General features: G+C 39.0%; 2 protein-coding genes across 3 annotated transcripts in view; one reads left to right on the top strand and one right to left on the bottom strand.

Moving 5' to 3' along the window:
- Positions 1-136: 136 nt before the first annotated feature.
- LOC104591595 (Tetratricopeptide repeat (TPR)-like superfamily protein) lies at positions 137-12120 on the bottom strand. The gene is made up of 3 exons (XM_010250499.2): positions 11911-12120; positions 10239-11575; positions 137-2365 (listed from the first exon to the last, which is right to left on the bottom strand). The coding sequence occupies exons 2-3, from the start codon at positions 11536-11538 to the stop codon at positions 1914-1916; spliced, it is 1752 nt and encodes a 583-aa protein (XP_010248801.1). The 5' UTR covers positions 11539-11575; positions 11911-12120; the 3' UTR covers positions 137-1913.
- A 485-nt stretch (positions 12121-12605) lies between these two features.
- The window catches only part of LOC104591592 (GroES-like zinc-binding dehydrogenase family protein), a 29925-nt gene continuing 16035 nt past the window's right edge, over positions 12606-26495 (top strand). Inside the window, exons 1-7 of one of the 2 annotated variants that reach the window (XM_010250486.3) lie at positions 12609-12776; positions 12972-13108; positions 14456-14502; positions 15137-15459; positions 18564-18646; positions 18757-18832; positions 18922-18983. In XM_010250486.3, coding sequence (XP_010248788.1) covers positions 12734-12776; positions 12972-13108; positions 14456-14502; positions 15137-15459; positions 18564-18646; positions 18757-18832; positions 18922-18983 — 771 coding nt within the window. In that variant the 5' untranslated portion in view covers positions 12609-12733. Of the gene's footprint in view, positions 12777-12971; positions 13109-14455; positions 14503-15136; positions 15460-18563; positions 18647-18756; positions 18833-18921; positions 18984-26495 lie in introns of both variants that reach the window. The other variant, XM_088900871.1, reaches the window with a different exon arrangement.

Here is a 26495-nt window from a genome sequence, read left to right as displayed (position 1 = left end):
TTACTGTGAGTTAACATTAGTTTCTTAGTTTTGTTTGATGGTTTTAAACAAAATAATAATACGAAAAAGTATAGAATTGCTTCCTTTACCATTTCATAAAATATCATTGTGGTATTTCCACATATTTCCCAATATCTCTAAGCAAGATCTGTTTAGTATTAACAAAATAAAAGTTGTGGAAAAGAAGAGAGGGAAAAGTGATCGCATACATATTAGAAAAAGAAGAGAATGGTCTGCCAATTGGAAAGAAAAGCTTAATCTCCCAATTAGCCAGATTTCTTTACATAGAATATAGTGATCCACTTAAATAAAAGAGAAACAACAATTCTGCCTCATTGAAGTAACAAAATTGAACTTGTTTTTACCCTTGATCGACTACTAATTGATTGTCCACCCATTAGGCTGGTCAGTGGTGAGTGTTCCTCCTTACCACTTCCTACAGTTTTTGTCGCATATTACCTTTGATCCCCAATCTTGCTGCCCCTGTATTCCTGAAAAAGAATGGCTACCATTTTGGTGGTGTCTTCCTTTACCACCTCCTTCTGGGCATTTTCATCCACACTCCCAATGCTCGGCTCATCTGAATCCCATAGCCTGAATCATCAAAGTCCACTTGATGAGCATCTAATCATCTCCCCCTTCCTCGTCCATTTTATCTGGGGTTAGGGCAATTTCCATTTCTGCTGTTGCAAGGTTTGATCAGTCTCCACTGAAGAGGGCTTGCTGCAGCCTTCGATACAATGGCCTCTTTCAGGCCCATGTAATGAAAGGTGGACGATGATAAATCCCTTTGTTGTCCATTTGGAACTAGACCAGGCATGTGATCACTTAATCTCACACTGGCTCACCCTTGGGACCTGCTCAAGCCACTAGTGTCTCATCATCATCTAAGTCCTCCCAACAGTATGGGTCAGCTACATGAATCCTGTTTTCTCATTCCATTTTGTTCAGTGTCATATCTGTCATTAGATTATGAGCACTTAAATAATTTCTTACTACCTCCACCCAAGTCCTTGTCAGTCTAAACCTAGCTCTTCTAGCCCCTTCAACTTGTAACAGATTGTTTCTTCTAATGGGTGCTGCAAAATCTTCCATGCACATCAAGCCACTAGTGATCTGGTTCAGTTAAACTCACCTAGTAGATGAGTTTATTAAGCCATTCTCAACTGGCCAGCTGTCATCCCTTTTACCTTCCATTAACATGCAGAGAATCCTCTGAGCCATATGGAACATCTAGAGAAAAGAGAAGATGAGATTTTACCAAAAAAGATAGAGTGACCATAAAGAAAATGGTTCTCAGATGATGCCTCTTAATCCACCAAAAATATAATGTTTATCTCATCTTTAAGTACAAAATCCATGGTCAGCCACTCAGAAAAAGTCCATGTAGATCTCCTGGAGCAAAAGTCACCTTATGAATACAAAAGGGTGAACATTTTAGTGTGGATCCAAAACCATTTCAGTATATCTAAATTATGTAGAATTACCCAGTAGTGCCTGCTTGAACAGTCATTTCCAGTCAGGCATATTCAATGTAACCACTTGTCAATTCCAGGTCCCAATTGTGTCATCACCTGGTATGAAACTATGAATTCATTCCCTCTATTAGTGGACTTACATAGAATCAAGAAAGAATGTTAAGCATAAATAAAGCTCATGTCTTTCTGGATAATATTCAACTTGATGGAGTACTTATGATTTTCAAATAAAAGGGCCATCCAGCAATTTCATGGTCATCGTATTAAACAAACAATTTCTGGCCCATGAGATCTCCAAGATGGGGAATCCAGTCATAGGCCTCCTTCTGCAGATATAATTGTATGTACAGCTACGCAATTGGCTGATACAGAAAACTTCAATCTGCAACTGCATTGTTGATTGCTGTCACAAGAGGAACTGTTTTAAAATTTCAACTACTGGATTAACTTTAAAACCTTCTTTGAGATTAGACCCCTCTCAACCATGTGATCCCAAAACAGGCCTAAGATGCTGCTGTCACTGACATAGAAAGCAGTAAAAGATTTGTAGATTTTAAGTGTTATCATCAATTTCCTCTTAGCCATGTCATCAAACATCTCTGAAGCAGCAATTGACTTCCCAGCTTTCATATATGCAAAGGCCATACTGGTGTACACAACGCTATCTCCTGAAATTCCCTTTCCTTGCATAAGATGGAAAACCTTTTGAGCACAGTCAATATTTTCCCTCTTACACAGCTTTCGTATAAGCGCCCTGTAAACTGAGACATCTACACATAGGCCTCTTTTCACAAGCTCATCAGGGAGTTTTACAACAGCTTCTTCATTGCCTTGGTTGCAGTATCCATCCACAATCCAAGAATAAGTGTAATAACTCGGACAATATCCTGCACTCAATTGGTCATAACTTACAAGAGTTACGATTAGAATCCTTGAATCTCAATAAGATGTTCACTGGTTATTAATGAAAATCATGGGAACCAGACATTTAAACAATGACCAACATAATCAAAGCAGTTCATTATTTACCAGAAATTGATGCATTAGATTCACTTGCAAGATGTAATCCAGTCACATGTTTTACAAGAGTTGCAATAAAACCCTTGAATCTCAAATAAGATATACACTTATTACAAGTGAAAATTACATGCACCAAGTGTCTCAAGAAATGACAATTATGTAACTAGAGCAGATATTGATGCATCTGACTCACTTGTAAGTAGTAACTCATTCAAAGGTCTGGTTGGGGAAAAATTAAATAACTTATATATCCATTAAGTTGCTTTTGATATTAGTTGTATTTGGATTTCATATCCTCCATCCAAGAAGTGTCTGGTATTAGTAGGGAAAAAATATTTTCTTTATCCATTATATGGTGTATGATATTAGCATCTTTATCCAAAAGAAAAAAAAAAAGAAATATAAGCCCTTTATCTGCTATTCTACACAAATGCAAGTTCATGATGGATTACTACAGGAAAACCTCAGGTTGCTGTGAGGAGGGATGACCGTGGGGTCATTTTTTAAATGGGATTCTTAGGACTGTCAGTAATAAAATTACAGTTTAATGGCTAAAAATAAAGCAGACAATCATTTTATATTCAGTGGAAAGTAGGGGGTCAAACTAATGGACAATCTTTGTTGTAACAGTAAGATGGGGGATGGAGAAGTAGGATGGCATAGAAGAGTTGTTAAAGAAAAACTAAAACTAACTTGAAACCTGTGCTGAAGCCATTTGGAAAATAAAGGGCTATCCTCTTTGCAGATGGAGAAATCACAGAAATAGATGCGAAGTCCCCTCAGACAGGGGAGTGGTAGCCATTTCAAGATGATTTTCCACCATCAACCCAGTCTTAGACCATTGCTTTTTGAAAGTGATACAAATTGAGATCACTGTCCTCCCAGACCTCTCTTTCAACCTCTGGAAAACAGAAATCCTGAGAAGCATCAGAAATATGTGTGGAGTGTTTGTGGCGGTGCAAGAACAATGGAGAAGACACCCAGAGACTGATTGACGTGATCCAAAAAGAGTTATCAGCTTGACCATTAAATCAAGTGAAATTAAACAGTTGAGAAAGGAAATGAAGAACAAGAGTAAAAATAACAACAGATCTGAACCGTCAAAAAAATCTGATGGTCAAGTTTAAAATCAAAGACTGTTCATAGGTGAAAAGTCAACTGAGGTCTCAGAAAGGTTGCGTTGATAAAAACGAGTCAGTTCTGTTGAGGAGGGCATAAGATTGAGAGAATACTTGAGGTTTTTTTTGTTAATAATCATAAAAGGGACATATTAGTCTTTTTCTTGCCTTGTATTAAATTAGTATTTAACTTAATGGAGTTGGGCATGCCCCCTAATACAGTTTTCTTCTCCCCAATTATTCTTTACTCTGTTTTCTTTGAGTCTAATCACAATATACAAAAGCCTATTTGGTATAAAAGCAGTCCTGAAGATTCTCAGGGCCTGACACACCTCCTGAGACAGTACTAATGGCATTGACTATACACATTAGCAGCCATACTGTTGTTGACTGTCATCTGAAAACCCTACATCCTGGTAGATGATGATTTTAGTGATTTTAGGGTAATCTTCATACATGTTTCAAGCCTGTTTGAAGGCATTTGACATTTTTTTATGGATTTTATGGTGAAAAGTTGAGAAAATTACAGATCGGGTTTTTTAATTGTTGCAGTCAGATGGTGCCAATAAAAAAACGAAAAAGGAGATTTTTTCAGGCAAATGGTCAATGATCTGTAAATGGTATTTGTTCTATTTGACCCAATACATATTTATGGAGACAGGGAAAGTGGACTGAGATTTTTTGGATGCTTGGAGAATATTTGACGAAACTTTTTATACATACACATTGCTGCCTAGCCTCTATATTTGACTATTCATGTCTGAACTAGTACTATAGATGACATCAGACATTACCAACATGTTTCGTTGAGGGATTCTTACCTCCTAGTTTCTGTTGGTAGTCTAGAGTTTCAATTGTGTGCCTTCCATTCTACCCAGTTTCTTCTGGAAGCCCTATAACTGGAAAATTAAGATTCTAGTGTAGGGGGAACTCAAGCTTCACTGAAGCATTGCTACAGATCAGGAGAGAAGACTCCAAGACTTGGTTTTGCATCAGTGGGTCTTGGGACAGCACTGATTTAGTGATTACAACTGTTAAGTTGGATGCAACCAACTACATAGAGTGGGAATGTTATGCCAAACTCTCCATTGGTGTTAGGAGTAAAATATGTTACCTCATTGGGAAGGAAATGGAGCCCAGTCCTGATGATCCTAACCATGCTAGCTAGGTGAGAGTAGGAAAACCTCGTGCTGACGTTTTAACTGGTAGGATCAATGAAGCCACATATTGCTTGGAATTGTATGTTCTTGGATACAACTAAGGAGATTAGGAATGTACTATCACAAAATTATCCTCAGGTGGAAAACACTACCAGAGCATACCAGCTAAGAAGGGAAGTGAGGAGTTTTTGCTAGGGAGAGTTGCTTGTATTTATGTACTTCTCATCTTTAAAGTCATAATAGGAGATAGACCACTGAGAAGCTGAACAGTGGCATTGTGCTAAGGATGCAAAACAGTGTAAGAAGTTAGAGAAAAAGAATAGGGTGTTTGAATTTTTGGCAGGGTTACATCTAAAATATGATTACACTATACAGAAAATCTTTAGCAAGTAGATTGAGTTTACTACATACATATTGTTTAGATTAAGCAGAAGAGAGTTGTAGGATTGCTTTGAAACATCAATCACATATAATACCACATTGTTTTAGTGTCTACTGTCTACTGTCTCAACAGAAAGGAGAAGATGGGAAGGTGGTTCAAGATCATAATCCTAAAGAGGTAGTATCTGATTAGTGTAAAAGGCTGTGGCATACCTGAGAGAAGTGTTGGAAGCTGAGTCCCCACTTGAGGGCCAGCCAAATTCAAGGGAGGAGTAGTAATTTTAAGGCAATAAAAAACAATAACAAATCAGAAAATAAAGGTACAAAGATAAGAAAGGAAGAAGGAAAAATTACGGAGAGAGAGAGAGAGAGAGAGAGAGAGAGAGTTGTGATTGTCTTGGATCACATGCCCCATCAATTTCACTTATATTAGTATGGTGAAAATTACAAAAAAAATCCCTATTATTCCAACATAATTACGTTTATTCAAAATGAAAATAATTTGACTGAATTGCCCCTAAACCTTGCAACACTCCCCTTCAAGTTGAGAATAAATGTCATACATGCCCAACTTGCTTAGATTATGTTTTAACTTGGGTTTAAGAACTCCTTTAGTCGAACAGCCAGCTAGCTGGTCTTTTGATCTCATAAATGGTACACTTCTCATTTACATCACACTCCTTGATGAAATGTCTATCCATCTCAATGTGCTTTATAGTTTGTACAATTGTGTTGAACTTGATTATAGGCAATATAGTTGGCAGTTTGAATATCACAATACAGTTTCATAGGCTTCTCAAGTTGTATGCTAATCTCTGCCAATAAAGTCTTCAACCATAAGAATTTGGAAACACCATGTGGCATAGCCCTATATGCTTTAGTACTAGATCAAGCAACTACCAGCAGCTTCTTACTCCATGAGACTAAATTTCCACCAACAAATGCACAATAGCTTGAAGTAGACTGTCTGTCATTAATAGACTGAGCCCAATCAACATCAGTATACTTATTCCCTCTCTTCTCTTAATTTAATGAAAATGATGTTATTGATAAAAAAAAAAATCAACATCAGTATACACCTCCACATTAATATGCCCATGATTAGAGTAAAGATGACCTTTCCGAGGAGCACCCTTCAAATAACACCAGATTCATTCCATGGCTTGCATATGAGAAGTTCTTGGCTAATGCATGTATTGACTACCACACTAACAATAGAGACATCTGGCTAGGCCAAACAAAGATGGAACAACCTGCCAACCAACCTCTGATACTGTCCTCTATTAGGCAACAACTCACCTTTGTTCACTCCAAAATAGTTAGGATCTACAGGAATGTCAATAGGCTTTGCTCCCGATTTCCTTGTCTCCTTAAGGTCTAGAACAAATTTTCTCTAAGAGATAACAATCCTTTCATAGATCTGGCCACCTTAACGGTCAATGCCAAGAAAATAGTTAAGAGATCCAAGGCTCTCAATCTCAGATGGATTATTACCAGAAACCACAACATCATCCACATATACAATAAACAATGTAATTGAGTGCTCAAATCTCTTAGTAAAGAGTGTTGTTAGCATGAGATTGTGTGAACACAATCTTTTGATTCCTCCAAACTTGTCAAACTAAGCACATGGTGGCTGTTTTAGTGCATATATATCCTTTCAAACTCTGCATGCTTTCTCTAATTTGAGTTTCTAATTTAATTTAAAAAATCAAATCAGGTTTAATTTGTAATTAACAACTTATTTCATCTAAAATGATGTGACCGACACCATTGAAAGTCTTTCTAATGAGTCTTTTATTTGAATTAGAAAGACCAATATGGGTCCCATATCTTTTGAAGTGGTTATTTATTTATTTATTTATTTTTTATGGGTAACCACATGTCTGAGGAGAAAGCTTCTATTTATGAGTGAAAAGTACCCACTTCTTGGATGCTATTTGTAGGATGGGGATGTAAGGCTAGGTTGGGGAGCGGTCTCTTTGAAAGACGAAGAGAGGCCTCGAGAGTGAGGGAAGGTGAAGGTCATTAGGTAGAGGGCTTAGAAAATGAGAGGGTTGTAGATACTCGAGAGTATCAGTAACAAATGCTTAGGATCGGACGAGTTCTAACGTGAGGAGGATCTCTATTTATGGAGGAGGTCCCCATATCCTAAAAGGTAGGAGATTAAGATATTCGCTCCGTATTGGGGAAGGGAATATTTAATTTGCTGTCAATCATTGGGTGCGCTACTGAGGTATCGCCACGTGTTTCATGAGGATCTTCTCAAGGATTGGCTTTTCTTATCCTTGATATTCTTTATTACTCACGTGTGCTACTACCTTTTTGCGCGTCATAACTAATCCATGTGGCAACGGTGACGTCATCGTTCGGCGGTCGGTATTTCGTCATCTCTACGTGGCGGCTTGCAAAGTCCTTTGCCGTCTTGGATTCGCGTGTGTTTGGGCACACGCGGGCCTTGCCGTGGGCTTGGCCTACTGCCTTTTCTATCCCGTTATCCAAAGCGGGCTCGCAGGTTGTGAGTTCATCGCATGTTATAGCGGGTGTGGCTTCATCACACACTTAGGTGTGTTTGGGTCTCTTGGACAGGTCTTTCTAAGGTTTATTTAAGTTCGGGCGTTAACTGAACTTGGTGAGCCGTGGGTTTATCGCAGCTTTGCTTAAAGTTTTGTGGGTTCATCGCAAAGGTGGCGGTGTACCACAAGTTCATCGCAGCATGGGGGTTGATTGCAAGCTGCTTGTAAGTGCTTCTGCGGTATTACTCTTGGTGTCTAAGTGTTCTTTGAGGGTCTGGGTGAGCTGTACACACCTACACTATTTCTTGAAAAAATAGAATGTCATGTTTTGAAGGATGAGCTCTCTAATCGGAGGGCTTAACTTTAATACACACACATGTTTTTTCTTTTTTTTTGATCGGCAACACAGAAGAAAATCTTCCCTTTAGGAACCTTAACCAACTCCCATGTTCAGTTCTTAAGTAAGGCATCCATCTCCTGGGTCATCACCTCCTTCACTTAGGATCCTACATTGCCTAAGTAATAGTATGGTGAATAAACACAAAAGAAATAACAAAGAGAAAAGCATAGTAGGAAGGTGATAGAGCATGATAGGACTTAATAGAAACAACTATTTGCTGATTTGCTCGGTTCAAGAGTTTCCAACCCAAGCATAACCCGAGGTCTAACCAAACCAACTAGGCTTGGAAACCAGTTTGACTCAGTCAGGTACGCATTTGGACTAGCTAAAGCGGCACCTTTAAACTCATACCTAAGCATTGTGACTTACAAAAACTTTGATGGTTAATGGTGGCACTCAATTTTGGAGAATCCTTAGTTTGGTAAGCTTTGGGAACTTATAGGTTTCCATCATAGTTGTCAAGGTGATGCCTAGGCAATAAGCCACTCATGGAGGGCCACCTTGCTTAATTGCCAAGATATGTTTTACATGTTACTTTTGGATACTTTTATATTCTTAACTTTTTGAGACTATAATATACATTTTTGAACTAAATTATTCAGTTTGTGAGTTGAAATATTAGTTTCTTTTTATTATTTTTCTTATTTGTTAGGGTTCAATCAACACGTATACTGTCTTGAACCCTCGAAGACTTCAAAAGCTGAACTGATAGACAAGGAAGAACTCAAAAATTTTGTCCAATCAACACATATTGATTATTATTTTGTCAGTGCTATTGTTGTTGTTCTTCTTTTTTCATCCTTTCTTTTCTTCTTTTCCTATGACAAAAATAGAGGCTCAGCCCCTCTATTTTCTAAAATTCATTTTCTTTCTTCCATTTTTTCATGAATGTGTTGATTTTTTTTATGTTCTAAATGAAGTTTATACATTTTTTGTGAAGATTATAGACAATTAATAGTGAAAGATGGTTGCTGTTATTGAACACCTAGGGACTCACCCAAGGATTCATGGCTTTTACTCAAAAAAAAAAATAATAATAATCCATCGCCTAGGCAATTAGGTGACATGGTACCCCCTATCACCTAGCCTCACTTTGACACCTTGAAAACAATGGTTTCCATGTAGATTCTATTCATGCACATATAAGTGACAAACTGCCATAGTGCCACTAATTGTTTAAAAACAGTTTAAGCAACACAAACATGCTTAAGGGTCTATTTTTGTTAAATGTTAACAAAAAATTCATAAATAGACTTAGCAGGTCTAGAGTCTGGGGTGATAAAATTTGTAGGCTGCATTGTGGTTATAGTAACTAATCAACCATATACCTACTCCTAGATATAACCATGGTTCACAATATTGGCAATATTTGGTGATGTATCCCTGAAATATCCCCATTTAAAATTTAAAACTTTATTTACAAATTTAAAAAGAGGTACTTGATTAATATACTATATATTTAAAATTTTAGAACATTGTTAAAAACTTTTCAATATTTCATTAAAATCATCATAACTTTTTAAAAATTTTTTCCTAAAAGAACTAGCAGGGAATTGGTGATTGGATAATTAGCTTACTACTTTCCTATGATTCACTCACTAAGTCACTATAGTTCAAAAGAAAATGAAAAAAATGCATATAACTACAAAAGTGTATTCTCAATATAATCAAAACATATAGTAACAATAAAGATAAAAGTTAATAATTGACATATATAAATAAGAGAAGATGGCTAAAGACCAAAAGGGAGACAAAGAGAAACATACCTATTACAGTCTCCTAATTTTTCCTATTTGATTTATATAGTTCTTTGCTATGGTTTTCAGTTTCAAATGTGCAATTATATTTCTTCTAATAGTCTCTTGAAGGTTTATTAACTAATTCTGTGTTTCTAGAAAACTTTACTAATTTTTTAGATTTTCCAAATGTCTTAGTGAAATATTTCTGAAATTTCTCCAACTCTACATGGCGAAATGTTCATTGATATCAAAATTAAGAACCATGGATATACCTTTAACTTTAATAATAAATATCCAGATGTAAATTTCTACACTTACAACTGAAAAAATTGATATCAGTAATAAACCAATTTTCAAATCCTCCTTTCCTCTTGTCAAGAACTCTATTAATACATTTTGAATAAAACCAACCAAGTTCAAACATACCTGCATCAAGCATACCAAATAGGAGTTCTTTTGCTTTATCCATTTCCAGGACCTTGCAAAACCCATGAATCAGAGCCTTGTAAGTGAACTGGTCAAGGGACAATCCAGCTTCTAACATCTTAATCTTCACCCTACATGCAGAATCCATATCTCCAATCTTGCAGTAAGCATTAATCAATGTGTTGCAGGTTATGTTATCAGGTTCAACCTTCCTGCCACTCATTTCGCTCAAGAGATTATTTGCAGCTCTCATCTTGCCTTCTTCGCACAACTTACGGAGGATTGAATTATATGTAATAACCCCAGGGTGCAACCCTTTTGCTTCCATTTCCTCACGCAATCTTAAAGCTGCCTCCACATCATTCACTCTGCAATATCCATCAATCAGTGTAGTGTATGTTATCTGGTTGGGGGTTGCACCTTTAATCTCCCTAAAATTCCTTGAAGCTTCCCTCATTCTTCCCTCTCTACAGAACCCATAAATAAGGGAGTTATAGGTAACAATATCAGGATGTATTCCTTCTCTCTCCATTCTCTCTTGAGCAGACAAAGCCTCATAATGCATACCATTCTTGCAGAATAGTGAGATCAATGTGTTGTAAGTGAAAAGGTCTGGGAAAATACCCTTTGACTCCATCTCATTCAACAATATCTCTGCCTTCTCCACATCCCCAGACTTACAGCAAGCATGGATCAAGACATTGTAGATGTGGATATTTGGGACAATCCCAATACGGAGCATCTTTTTGTAGGTTTTCCATGCTTTATCAGTGAGTCCAGCTTTCACCAATGCACTCAAGATTGCACTACAGGCATGTAGATGAGGTCTGAACCCATTGGTCTTCATTTGTTCAAACACTTGCAGTGCATCTTGAGTCATTTTTGATTGAGCATAAAAGATCACAAGCCAACTTAGAATTTGTGAGTTTGAATTAGGGTCACTCTGGCTACTTATAAGTGCACTAAGCACCAAAGGTGACGAAAGGAAATCCCTAAAAGCAATTCTTTTGAGCAACTCCTGTGCAGTTGTATACTGTTTTTGCTCAGTGAGGATATGAACCATGGTCCAATTAGGCTGTAAAGACTGCTTGTAATGAGGAAGGGATTCTACCCACTTGAAGAAAGCCCAACAAAGAGGGCCGTCTAAGGAGAGATAGAGCAAAATCCGGTTCACAAGAGAGGGTGTAAAGCAATGAGACATCTTGGGTTTCAATAGGTTGAGCCAGTTTCCCTTCATAAGGACAGCACAGACACTTTGAGCAAACTTATTCTCATTTCTTTGAGATGTCACAAAAGCCATTTTGATGAAAGCCCTTCAGTTGTCCAAAACTCTAAATCTACAGAAGAAAAAACAAAAAAGAACATCTACTTACTGTATTGCAGATTAGACAATAAGCAAGAAATTATAAAACCACATCCATGGAACAATCAGAAAAGCCAGGGGAAAACAGTTATAGATGAAGTAAACAAAAAATGATGAACGGGGTAGATAATCAGTGTTAATGGTCTGGCTTTGATATCGGCGCCTTCAACCTTTTTTGATAAGTTATCAGGGCCTTCAATTACTCGATAAAATATCAGATTATGAAGATGTTTTTGTTCATACAATTAGCAAGTTCAACGGAGATGAAAACGTTGAATCACAGCCTGAACTGAAAATGAATCAACCTACCAAAGATCGGTTTCCCGGACAACGGTCGAGGGTTGATAGAAACTCTCCGAACTAGCCTCGATCACCATTGCTCTTAAATAAGATGTTTTTTGGTAGAGCTGTGTGTGCCTGTTTTTTACTGTTCAATACAACCATTCGAACTTCGAAAGCTCGAAGGTGTTCACCGGGGTTCTGAGTTCTGAAACCAGTTCCTCCCAGGGGTGTAATGGGCCGTCAATGGGCTTAGCACCTATAATTAGGGCTCTAACCGTGCCTGAAGTATAGGCCCAAGCCCGGATCTATGCGGGCCTGGGCCGGGTTTTAGGCCTTTATCACAAAAAAAGGGAACACAGTCTGACGTGGAATGAGAATCGTTTGACTGGAGTTGAGTCGGACGAATGCTATGCCCTTGGAGTCTGGATCACCTACCAAGAGAATGTGTTCCATTCCCTACCAACGTGATCCGACACCGCACATCTAATACATAGCGGGTCCCACTTTTATGGTAGGTCCCATTGTCATACTACTGGGTGGCAGCAAAACTATCCGAATTGAGATTGACGCCCCACGAGCGCGCGCCCCACATGTATCTGAGCGTGCATTGGGAACATCTCCCATAGAGATGCTCCTAATATATGGTTGGGATGTTCTGTGGGACGCGCTTTGTGGGGCGACCATGCGAATTCAAACTATCGGTCTCACTCACCTACCACCGGTGACCGGTCTACCTACCGAGTCGGACGGATGCTGTTCTTCGATTCCTGCTTTATTGCTTCAAGTGTAAACACTAAACACTTCTCCTTTTTGGGTGTAATTCTGAACACTTCTTCGGAGTAATTCAATCATGTCGGCCTCAACTAGAGATCCTCAGGTCATCACCTGCAAAGGTAATTCAGTTTCGGTTTGTTCCATTCTTATATGAATAAATGGTGGTTCTTTGTTTTCTTTGAATCTTTGATCTATGTTTTCTTTCTTTAGATTGAACTTCAATCCTTCATTTACCATGGCTTCACTGCCATTGACCGGCATTTCCACTTTTTCTTCAACTGCTATTGTTATTTATTTGTTTTCAATTCGTGTAGCTGCCGTTGCCTGGGGTCCCGGAGAAGCTCTGGTGTTGGAGGAAGTGGAGGTTGATCCCCCGAAACCGATGGAAATTCGTATAAAAGTCGTTTGCACCTCGCTCTGTCGGAGTGATATTACACAATGGGAATCTAAGGTGTCATATATCTGAGCTTCCTTTTCATTTATTTGTTTATTTTCTTTTGAATGGTTATAACTTATAAACAAAAAAAGAAGAAAGTTGCATCGTAAGCTTTTTTTTTTGGGACCAGTCTTTAGCTTTTGCTATATCTAGTCTATTGGCTGGTGTTGCTCTCATTATGCTTGCCATGAAATTTGGTTAGAAAGAAACCATATGATATATGATAGGAATGTTCATTTTATTCATTACGTGAAGGAAATTATTATTCATTGGTGAAATGAAATTGCTTATAACATAAAGTGCCTATGTTTTTGTAAGAATCTCACATTAATACTCTTGGGGATTCAAAAGATACAGGATATGAAGAAACAACTTTTTCATTTTTTAGATGGAAACAGAGTAAAATGAATACAGAGTAACTCATGCAGTTAATGCTAAAATAAAGATAGGCATTATTAGTTTATTACCAATAAAGTTGCCGAAGGAAACTCTTATAATGAAGAATTATCAGCATTGTTTTTTGGCCTAAAGCTTGCTAGATCTCTTAACTTTGGGGACATCTCAATGTAAGGGGACTCACTCATTATTAGTTTATTACCAATAAAGTTGCCGAAGGAAACTCTTATAATGAAGAATTATCAGCATTGTTTTTTGGCCTAAAGCTTTCTAGATCTCTTAACTTTGGGGACATCTCAATGTAAGGGGACTAACTCATTATTGTGGAATGTTTAAGACATAACAATCCAGCACCGTGGAGGTGCAGGAATCTGGTAAGGGATATTATCAGGAGGTTAATGAGGGAATTAAGAGCTATTATTGGGTGGATACAAAAGGGGCCAATGCTTGGTGTATTGGTAAAATCTTGTGCTGGGAAGTGTGAGAATGCTGATTTGAGTCAGGGAGCGGCCACTTTGTGCAAAAAAATGCTAAAAGTTAGGACAGAATCCAGTCTAACCCTCCCACGATTCCAGATAGCTGGGACCAACATTGGGTAATGGCCTTTTCTTTTTAATGAGTGGACATGAAGGGAAGGAAATGGGCTGGATGACACATTATCCAAACAAGGGGTGTACAGGACCCATTTGTACTATAAACAATGTACAAACAAATTAGTAAGTAGATGTGTGTAACTGGGTTAGTGGCAAGGGGTACGGGGTTATGAGGTGTGCTCGGCACATCACTTGTACAAGACATATATTCCTTTCCACAATACAATAAAGTTAACGATTACCAAAAAAATATAAAAATAAAATGAAGCTGCTGAGCTTGATGGGTCAAGATTTTGCACATAGATGAATTTTTGTCACATCTATATTAAAACTGTTTCAACTCCATTCCACTAAGAATCCCTTATTTTTGCAGGCACACACTCTACTATTTCCTCGGATATTTGGCCATGAGGCATCAGGGTTTGTTTTATTTCTTCCTTCTATACTGAGATCAACTCAAAGTCTCAAACTTAACTTTTCATTTCTTGTTTTCCTTCTTTTATGTGATCATCTTATACTTACCATTTGGAGAATATGACATTGTATGGTGATTTCTTACTCTAAAAACCATATATAATTGTCTAGCATCTGCATGACAGATGTTAATTTAAGACACTGTCTTAAAAACCCGTCAAACCTCACAGTTGAATTGTTTGAATCATCAATCATGTTTCTGGAAGTTGTGAAGAGGTTGACAATCTGTTGATGGCTAAACTGCCCAAACCACTGAACTAGACCAAAAATGGTCCAATTCAGTTTCCGTTTTTTAAAACAATAACCATCTTATTGTTGGTAGTCCACATGCTTTGTTGAGCATAGACTAAAAATTAAACTAATGGCATGACCTTATCAATCCAATTACCTAAGTAGTCAAGTCACTGACTTCATCTTTTAATTGCATGGACGCTGATGTACATGCTATACAAGAAGTATCACATTTATTGGACAGTTGGGAAAGAATGGCAATTTTCTCTGGGTCTGCCATGCTGTTTCATTTCATTTCTTTCCCTCAAAATTTTAACTGGAATTTCATGTTTCAATTGAAATTTCACAGGATTGTTGAGAGCATTGGAGAAGGAGTGACTGATTTTAAAGAAGGTGACCATGTGCTTACGTTATTCACTGGAGAATGTATGACATGCAAACATTGCACTTCTGGTAAAAGTAATATGTGCCAGGTATTGGGATTGGAAAGGAGAGGTGTAATGCATAGTGATCAGAAGACCCGCTTCTCGATAAAAGGGAAACCCATCTATCATTATTGTGCTGTTTCGAGTTTTAGTGAGTACACGGTTGTGCACTCAGGCTGTGCTGTTAAAATATGTCCTTCTGCACCATTGGAGAAAATATGCTTGCTTAGTTGTGGAGTGGCTGCAGGTAAGGTTCTTATAGTATTTCTATCAGGCTAGGTTTGCTATTGCTCTATTTCCACAATGTTCAATATTTTAGATGGATTTATCAATTTGTGTTTGTTGTTGTTCTATTTCCAAATGTCAAAAATTTGTTTCTTATAGGTTTTTGTACATAAAGCAAGTAAAAAATTGCCACCTCTCTATGTATGCAACCATTCAGTCAGCAGGGATTTTGGAGAGGTAGCCTGAAGAGTAGAAAAGTGAATAGTTCTTTCGGTCTGTTGGGTCAATCTTTCCTTTTATTTTACTCATAAACTTATTTGGGTGGACCAAAAAAATTTGTTCCAATTAGAATTTTCATGGTAATGATAGATATATAATTGACTCTTTTATTCAGATAAGACCATAGTTAACCTGACAACATGATGTTGAAAATTTGACTTTGGTTGGAACGTGTCAGATCATGATTGTTTTATTTAAGATTCATGAAAAGTTGAAAACTTTGCTCTCTCTCTCTCTCTCCCTTCTCTCTCTTCCCCTCCCTACCTCCCTCTCTTCAATATATAAATACACAGACATACACAAACCCCTGAACAAAAAAAAAAAAAACAAAAACAAAATACACACAAACACCCAAAAACAAAGTCTCAAATTAGATTATGATTGTTGAGAATTATATGATGATTTCCTATTCTTAGATGTCCAAATGGAGAGGTTTGGTCTTTTAAACCTAAACATTAGAATGTTTAATGAAAGATATCCTAATGAACCTTGAATTTTCATCCATTTAAGCTTTAGATTTTGTTAGAGAAGTTGGTTTGCACGGGAATTAACAATCCATTTGCAATTTTGATGGGCTGTGCATGTTCACTGGATATTATGTGAGTATGAGCCGAAGCTAGGCTAGACTGGCTAGTTAAGGAGCTTGACCAACTTAACAGTTTTGCAGTACAATCTCTGTCCAATCACAGGTCTGTCAGTCATGCTCCTCTTAGGTGAATTGTTTGAGCCTGGCCTGATTGTTTTACTTTACTAAGCTTTGTATGGACCACGTTTCTCAAGTTACTAGTATAGATCAGGCTAAGGCCTGAAGTGTCTTACTATTGGCCAGCCCAAACCTTTGTTTCAATGGAGCCAACCCTTATGTGCATTCATCTTCAATCCATATAGTCCAGATGTTCATTACTTGAGAAACTGGATTGTATTAGAGTTTGTAGGTAACAATAGGACTATCTTGTATTATGAAAAAGTAGAAAAATTTAGGGGCGAAAGATCCAAGCATACCTGTAATAAAAAAACATCTCCATATTCTAGCTATACACTTTGTACCTAAAGAATCCGCTACATCAGTCAGACAGTCTGTTGAAAATGATGATTCCTATTCCATCTTCTGGCTTGATTTATCAACTAATAAAGTCTGTAGGTGCAGATTACACCATTGCACATCCATTTCATTAGTTCACCTTTGACATCCATGGGGCTTATTAACATTTTAAGCCTTGAAAAAGAGCTTTAACTTCCTATCTTTAGATTCTAATTACCTAATTTTGTTTATTCATTCATCCTAATAAAAGGTATTTTTAAATGATAATTAAAATTATAAAATCATTTTTTAGGGATTAATAATTTATGACCCTAACATGGACTTGTTTGGGCTTGCCTAAAGGAGCTTGGTTGGGGGGGTCCAAGGGTGGAGCCCCCGGCCCAGCCACCATGCTGAAAAAACACCAAAAAATAAAAAAAGGCGCATGCTTGGGCTGAGGCACAAGGCGCACCAGGCACACCAGGTGCCTTTTGAAAGTGGTGCACCTGGGACCTAGGTGAGGCACATACCTAAAATGCGCCTTGCCTGTGCGCCTGGGCATGCCTTTTATATCACTGGTACATGCACTCACCTAATTCCTCTCACATCGCTATTGTAGAGCATGTCCTTGGCTACTTGAGGAAGCATCCTAGAAGAGGAATTCTCTTTTTAAGGCGGGATCATATTAGTGTGGAGAGCTACACAGATGTGGATTGGGCTACATCTATTGATTCAGGAGATCTACACAGGCTATTACACCTTTGTAGGAGGAAATTTGTTACATGGAAAAGCAAGAAACAAACTGTGGTAGCTACATCAAGCACAAAGGCTGAATATTGAGCTATGGCTCAAAGAGTAATTGAAATCTTATGGCTGAAGAGTCTTCTTGTTGAATTGGGTTTTCTTACTCCAAAACCTATATCATTGTATTGGGACAATAAAGCCACTATTAACTGGTTGGCAAGGGATGTTGAGATAAAGTACAACTGGGTGAAAAGAACTGCAAATTCCTTTTCTGGTGGGTTAGCTAAGCAAGGGATGAATAGGGATTCTTTGTTTTGGGCTTACTTCTGGCTCTGTACTTTTTCTTTTCTTTGTTTTGGGGGAATTAAGATAGTTTACCTCCCTTTGTTTTTATGTAACTTATTCTTAATTGAATTCAATAAAGATTTCTGTTGTTGGTCAAAAAAAAAAAAAAACAATAAATCCACTATTAACATTCACCCACAACCCAGTTCAATATGATAGGACCAAACATATAGAAGTGGCCAAGCACTTTATTCGTGAGAAAGTGAATAGAGGGGAACTTTGCATACATTTTGTTGGCTCCAATGAGCAAAATGTTGATGTATTATTTTACACAGTGTGTTACCCTCTTGCATCATAAAGGGTTATGTGACAGGTTGGGAATGTATGACATATATGATCCAACTTGAGAGGGAATGTTATTATTCTTACTATGTATTAAAGAAAGGGAAGTTTTGTCTTTTTACTTCATATTTTAAAACACTAAATATAAATAGGGTTGTGAGGCACCACTGCACCCTAATGATTTTGACTTCTTGCAATTCTCTCTTTTCTCTTGCTCCATTATTCCTCTTCTTTCATCTCTCCATGTCAGATGGCACTTTTCACGTTTATTGCCATGTTTATTGAAAGCCTAACTAGATATGTAAAGTTTGCTATACTGGATAGTATAATCAAATTACTTACTGATTGTTTGTTGCTTCTTTCCTACCTCTTCATATTTTAATATATTTTATGGTCTGCTATGAAGACATTCTCATGTTTTATTGAGTAAATCTTTCTTATGTTAATATTACCAGGTTTGGGTGCGGCTTGGAATGTTGCTAACATATCAGAAGGTTCAAATGTAGTTATTTTTGGCCTAGGAACTGTGGGCCTTTCTGTAAGTATGAAATTCAGTATGCCTAGTTAAGTTTGTCCTACTGAAAATATGTAGAATCCCTTCAGATAGTTTTTATTGGTGGACTTTATCTATTACAAAATTTCAATCAGGTAGCACAAGGTGCCAAGCTAAGGGGGGCATCTAGAATAATTGGTGTAGATACCAACCCTGAGAAATATAAAAAAGGTAATTGTATATTCAGCGGCTTCCTTCTTTGGTTACGGTTTGATCCATTTCAAGAACCTTAGGTCTTTGAGGACCTCTTCTTAGTGCAGGAAAGGCTTTTGGTATAACAGAATTTATTAATCCAGCTGATTGCAATGAACCTGTTCAGGAGGTATTACACTTTCATCAAACTGCCTGGAACAAATAAAAAGTGTTGTTTTTTCAAATAATATTATTATTTCTGTGGTGGATGTAAAGAGAGAGAAAAACAAAAAAAAAAAAGAGACAGGAACAAGATAATCCTTTAGGGTAAAGAACCAAAAAGAAAGTCACCACCTGAAACCAAATTACATATTTGACCTTCTGTGTAGCACCCGTGGAGTGCCTTTGATGCACCTGAATCTCATATTATGGACTCAACTCAAGAAAAAAATAATGTGGAGTAGGAAGAACATGAACAGAAACAGTAGATTGAGGAACAATAATAGGTAGAGTAACAGAAATTATAAGGGTTGAAGCTGACACCAACATTTCCTTACTAGAATCATCAATTTAGAAGGGTAAGGGCTCAACAATGGTAACAATTGTGACACTAACTTTCAACTGGAAATAGGGTTGTAGAGAACACTGATGTGGGCCCCACTGTGTTCGTAGGACAGCATGTGTAGTTATTTGTTTCAGTTATAGTAGTGTCAGTTTGGGTCAGTTTGTTAATTCAGTTGTTATTTATTTCAGTTTTTATTTACTTTATTTATCATGCAAGTACTAAGGGCAGATCTGTCATTTCCATTATGTACTGAACATAACCTATAAATAATAAGAGAGTGGCGGCGGCAGATCTGTTAGAATCTGTCCCTCCTTTCAACCCCTTGTGTTCTCCTGTTTCTCTTCTATTCCTTCTCCCTTCTCTCACTTTTCTTCTGTTTTGTAAACCTAAAACCTATTAGGATTCAAGACTGATTACAGTCTTGATCTTCTACTTGGTATCAGAGCCTATCTAGGGCTTCTCATGTGTGTCTAGTCCAGCCGACCACATGAGGACTAGCTAGGGCTGGAAGCTTATGAAGAAGTATTCGGCGGCTGAATCTTGGAGATTACCAGGAGAGGTTCGCAGCAGTTGAGGACTTGCCGCGGCTTGCAGAGAGTTGGTAATCAGGAAGAAGCAGCGAAGGTTAGGGTTCAGGTAACCCTGGAAGGCAGTAAACCGAAATCCATAAGTAAGTCTTTTTTATTTAGTTTCAGAGACTGCAATCAGTCGAGATAGGTTGGACCTATCTAGAAGGAGAGGCCGAACTGTTTTAAGTTTGTTTCTAGGGTTTGACTGTTGGGCCGAACCCCCCCCCCCTCTCAGAGGTGATAAGTTTTAGGGTTTCATATTGACCCTACGACAAATCCCACTTGTGCGGACTGCTTGGAGAGTGCAGCTGAGCCCTTATTTCAGACCTACAGTTGAAACCCTAATTCTGCTCTCGCAGCAATGAGCCCCACAATAGTGATTTCAGAAAATAGCATCTCAGATTGCTCTTCTAGAGGATAAAACCTTGACAGGCTGCCTGGTACTGTGCATGCTGATTGATTTTAGATCAGATTTGAGTTGATTTCTTGCATATACTGTGATAGGCGATTGGTTTCAGATCAGATCAGATCAGATTTGTGTTGTTTTCAGATCAGATTTCAGATCAGGTTTGTGTTGTTTTCAGATCAGATTTCAGACCTGCTTGATTTCACTCTGTTTTCTGGTATAGTGGCTCTAACAGTTTGTAGCCATTGATTCTTGAACAAAGATGGAGTTCAAGGGTCAGGGAGAAAGTAGTTTTGGAAACAACAGTTATGGTAGTGTATCTGAAACCGGGTTTCAGATTACAACTATGAGATTTGATGGGTCAAATTACTTGGAGTGGGCTCAATCAGCCATGGTGGCTATTGGAGGAAGGGGAAAACTGGGTTACCTCTTGGGAGATGTGAAAGAACCTTCCAAGGAGGACCCAACATACACCAAGTGGGTTCAAGAGAACTATTTGGTTATGGCATGGCTGTGTAATTCTATGCAGCCACATATCAGCAAAAATTACTTGTGGGCAAAGACAGCCAAAGAGATATGGGATGTTGTGAAAGAAACCTATTCCCAACCCCTTAATGTTGCCAGAGCCTATGAACTGAAGTGTGAGGTGAACAACCTTAAACAAGGAGAGAAGCCAGTTTCTGTCTACTTCTCTACCTTGAAATCCTTGTGGCATGAGATTGACCATCTAGAGACCCTTGAGTGGGAGAGTCCCAAAGATGCACAGACTCACAGAAAGCAAGTCGAGACGAATAAGGTATTTGAGTTTCTGGCTGGTTTGAATTCAGAATATGACATTGTGCGACAACATATATTGACAAGAGATAGTGTGACCCTTTCTCAAGCATACTCCCTGGTGCATAGTGAAGAGACCAGGAGGAAAGTCATGATGCAGCCTCAGCCTCCTTTCCCAGCCCTGACAGCTACTAAACCTAAGCCAGGGGGTGATCCAGAAAGGGACCGGAAGAAGGAAGATAAATGGGATCTGGTATGTGAACATTGCAAGAAACCCAAGCACACAAAAGATACTTGTTGGAAGCTACATCCTCACTTGGTCCCAGCAAAACTAAGAAATAAGAAGGGTAATGCTCATGTGGCCGTGAACACTGATTCAGCATCCTCATCAGGCACATCCCTAGAGACTTTAGCCGCTGTTCGGGCTGCCCTCATACAGTTGGAAAAGGAAGTTGGGAGTTCAGCTTAGCCATCTCAGTCACCATCAGCTCTTGCCACATCTGCATTTGCACATTCAGGTACTCAAGCCTCAGCTTACCATGCTTCAGCTCCAGGTAATACTGACCATTGCTGGGTAATAGATTCAGGTGCATCCGACCATATGACTAGCTTGCCATCATTGTTCACTTCTTATCACTTGTCCTTTGGCCGAGATAGAGTATCCATTGCTGGTGGCTCTCTTGTTCCCATTTCAGGCAAGGGGGACATCAAGCTATCAGATACTATCTCTTTATCTTCTGTCTTGCATGTTCCTAAGCTTGATACTAACCTGCTTTCAGTTAGTAGTATTACCAAACACATGAACTGTTCAGTAACCTTTTTCCCTGACCGATGTGTTTTTCAGGACTTGGAGACGAGGAAGGTGATTGGGACTGGCCGTGAGACGAACGGGATCTATCTGCTTGGATAGAGTTCTCGTCGGGAGGAGTCAGTGGATAAGAAGTCTTTTGTTTCCTAGTTTGTGAGTCCGGTTATGCTTTGGCATAATCGATTAGGTCATTTGTCTTTTAAGTCTTTGAAGAGTCTGTTTCCTGCTTTATTTGAGTCTGTTGAGTTATCAAAGTTGAGGTGTGAGAGTTGTGAGTTTGCCAAACATTGTAGAACCTCTTATTCTTTAAGTAATAAAAGGAGTAATTCCTCTTTTGATATTGTGCATACTGATGTTTGGGGGCCATATCATATCTCTTCTATGGGTGGGTACAGATATTTTCTACTGTTTGTTGATGACCATACCCGCTTTTTTTGGGTCTATCTTATGCGTTTTCGGGATGAGGTTCCTGCTCTGACCCAAAACTTCCATCAGATGATTCTCACTCAGTTTGGGGCCAAAATCAAAGTCCTTAGATTTGATAATGCAAAGGAATACTTTGCACAACCATTGACCTCCTATCTTCTTAGCCATGGAGTTATTCACCAAAGCACTTGCCCTTATACACCACAGCAGAATGGCGTTGCCGAAAGGAAGAATAGGCATATCTTGGAGGTGGCTAGAAGCATTATGTTTACCTCCAATGTACCTATTCGCTTCTGGGGTGATGCTATCCTCACGGCAGTTTATCTCATTAATCGAGTTCCTTCCCAGGTTCTTGATATGAAAACCCCTTTTTCCCTTCTATACCCAGATGAGGAGTTGTTCATTGTTCCCCTTAAAACCTTTGGTTGTACCTGTTTCGTTCAGCTTCTCGGGCCTCATCATTCCAAGTTTGAACCTAAGGCCTCCAAATGCATTTTCCTCGGTTATGCACAAACTCAAAAGGGTTATTGCTGCTATGATCCGGTTTTAGGGAAAAAGTTTGTCTCCATGGATGCCACCTTCTTTGAGGTGACACCCTATTATCCTAGGGTTTCTCCTCAGGGGGAGAGCAGTGAGAGTGGAAGTGGGGCTGTTCCTTTACCTATTCCACTGGGTAATGAAGGCTGTAGTGGTGAGGGTGGTCAGAGGGAGCAGGAGTTGAGAGTATCACAGGCGATGCAGGTAGGTTGATCCTAGTCATCGGCAGTCCCGGCCAGCTCCAGTTCCTTCTGCGGCTCCAGATCTAGAGCCTACTGAGACACCTCCCACTGTTGCCACTTCCCCTCTTGTGGATAACCTTGATCTCCCTATTGCCATTCGCAAAGGGAAACGACATTGCACCACTTCTACAGCTCACAACATCTCACAGTTCTTATCCTATGATCGTCTATCTCCATCTTACCGGTCCTATCTCACTTCCATTGCTGATGTCCCTATTCCAAGAACAGTGCAAGAAGCCTTATCAGTTCTAGAATGGAAAGATGTAATGCAAGTCGAAATGGATGCTCTGTTGAAGAATAATACTTGGGCACTGGTTGACCCACCAAAAGGAAAGAAACCGGTGGGATGCAGATGGGTGTTCACTGTGAAGCATAATGCTGATGGCTCTATTGAAAGGTACAAAGCCCGGCTGGTCGCAAAGGGGTTCACTCAGACTTATGGTATAGACTACTTGGAGACCTTTGCCCCAGTAGCCAAGATGACCACCATCTGAGTTCTGTTATCCCTTGCAGCAAATCATTCTTGGCCCTTGTTCTAGATGGATGTTAAAAATGCCTTTCTGAATGGAGACTTACAGGAAGAGGTCTACATGCAGCTGCCTCCTGGATTCTATGATACAGAGACGGGTAAGAAGGTTTGCCGACTGAACAAGGCATTGTATGGTTTGAAGCAGTCACCTAGAGCCTGGTTTGATAGGTTCAGATTAGTCCTTGGAAAGTTTGGTTATGTACAGGCCCAGTCAGATCATACACTATTCATCAAGAGGGTGGAGTCCTCTCTAACACTAGCAGTATATGTTGATGATATTGTGGTGACAGGAAATGACAGCCATGAGATCGAGTCCCTCAAACAGCTCCTTCATCAAGAGTTTGAGGTGAAAGATCTTGGTTTACTATGGTACTTTTTGGGTATTGAGGTTGCTAGATCCAAGCAGGGGATTTTTATCTCTCAGAGAAAATATGTTCTAGATCTGTTGGCGGAAACTGGAAAGTTGGGTGTTAAGCCTGCTGATACACCCATTGAAGAAAATCACAAGATTAGTACAGAGGGCGGGGAGCCTCTTGAAGACAAAGTTATGTTCCAACGGTTGGTTGGAAAGCTCCTATATCTCTGCCTCACTTGGCCAGATATCAGTTATGTAGTTAGTGTTGTTAGCCAGTACATGCACTCCCCTAGAACTTCTCATCTCCTTGCGGCAGAGAGAATATTAGCATACTTGAAGAGATGCCCGGGTAGAGGTATACTGCTCAAGAACAATAATCACATGAGGGTGGAGGTCTATACAGATGCCGATTGGGCTGGGAGTGTTGATGACAGAAGGCCTACCTCTAGATATTGTGCCCTTGTGGGAGTTAACCTTGTCTCTTGGAGGAGTAAGAAGCAGAGTGTTGTTTCCCGCTCCAGTGCTGAAGCGGAATACAGGTCAATGGCTAACGGAGTGGCTGAAATCTTATGGCTGAGGTCACTACTTGAAGAGTTGGGTATTGACTATGAAAAGCCTTTAGTGCTGTATTGTGATAATCAGGCAGCTATTAATATAGCCCACAACCCAGTGCAGCATGACAAAACTAAACATATCGAGGTTGATCAACATTTTGTGCGAGAGAGGGTCACATCACAAGAAGTGTGTCTTCCGTATATCACATCTAATATGCAGCTCGCGGGTATCCTCACCAAGGCTATACCAAGGAAGAAGTTAGAGACAGCCCTATCCAAGTTGGGAATGATAGATATCTACTCCCAACTTGAGGGGGAGTGTAGAGAACACTGATGTGGGCCCCACAGTAGTGGTCCCCACTGTGTTCATAGGACAGCATGTGTAGTTATTTGTTTCAGTTATAGTAGTGTCAGTTTGTTAATTCAGTTGTTATTTATTTCAGTTTTTATTTACTTTATTTATCATATAAGTACTAAGGGCAGATCTGTCCTTTCCATTATGTACTGAACATAACCTATAAATAATAAGAGAGTGGCGGCGGCAGATCCATTAGAATCTGTCCCTCCTTTCAACCCCTTGTGTTCTCCTGTTTCTCTTCTATTCCTTCTCCCTTCTCTCACTTTTCTTCTGTTTTGTAAACCTAAAACCTGTTAGGATTCAAGACTGATTATAGTCTTGATCTTCTACTAGGGTCAAAGCAACTGTGAATAGTATAACCCAGAAACATAAACCTGATTGTGGTAGGTTTAATTTCTTTTCCAGTGAGGTATCCCATTTTGCCCCATCCAGTGATACTCATTTTTACTGCGTGAGCCCATTCAATGTAGCCTTACAATCAAGTTTCACAGTTGTAAACTTGTAACGGGCATCATAAAGTGTCATCATAGCCATTCTTGGAACTCATTGAACCAGAACTAGCAACATTCAATGCTGCTTCATGTCAAACAATCTCCATAGCAATAAATAGCAATGTAATATAATGGAGAAAATAAAGCTCAATAGGTACCAATTGGTCAGTCTAAAAAGTCACCTATTGTAAATAGGGTCAAAGTAACTGTTGAGCATGAGCAAGTGAAGAGAGGAGAGGAGAAGAGAGAAGAGAGGTGAGTCGAGTGTCTGAAAGCCCTCTAGAACCTTGGGGGCGAAAGGATGATAATATTATTTATACTAGTACAGTCGAACAATATAAACAGAGGAGAAATTACAACAGTACCCTTATGGTACTAAACCTGAATACATAAACAACTGTCAACACTCCCCCTCAAGTTGGAGCATAGATATCAATCATGCCCAACTTGTCACAAAGATCATGATGTCTGGAAAGGTTTAAACCCTTTGTAAAGATGTCTGCAAGCTGGTTCTCAGAAGTGACATAGGGGGTACACACTTCGCCTGTGATAACTTTCTCTCTGATAAAATGCTTGTCAACTTCTATGTGCTTTGTTCTATCATGTAGCACCGGATTGGCAGCAATGTTTATAGCTGCTTTGTTATCACAAAATAGAGTTATAGGTTTGGTCACTAGGAAACCCAACTCCCCCAACAAATTCTTTATCCACATGCCTTCAGCAACCCTATGGGCCATAGCACGATATTCAGCTTCACACTGGATCTAGCTACCACATTTTGCTTTTTACTCCTCCATGTAACAAGGTTCCCTCCTATAAAGGTGCAATAGCCACTGGTAGACTTTCTGTCACTTTGGGATCCAGCCCAATTTGCATCTGTATAAACTTCAACTTTCAAATGTTCGTGCTTTTGAAATAACAAACCAGTACCCGAATACTTCTTTAGATATCGGAGGATTCTCTCTGCTGCTTCAAGATGAGAAGACCTAGGAGCATGCATGAACTGATTGAGGACACCAACAGCATATGCAATGTCTGGGCGAGTCATAGAAAGGTATAACAATCTCCCTACAAGCCTCTGAAACTGT

Source organism: Nelumbo nucifera, chromosome 3 (assembly GCF_055504915.1).
Source record: "Nelumbo nucifera cultivar China Antique chromosome 3, China Antique-T2T, whole genome shotgun sequence".
Classification (NCBI taxonomy): Eukaryota; Viridiplantae; Streptophyta; class Magnoliopsida; order Proteales; family Nelumbonaceae; genus Nelumbo; species Nelumbo nucifera.
Note: the sequence above shows the minus strand (reverse complement) of the source record. Positions and strands in the feature narration are given on the sequence as shown.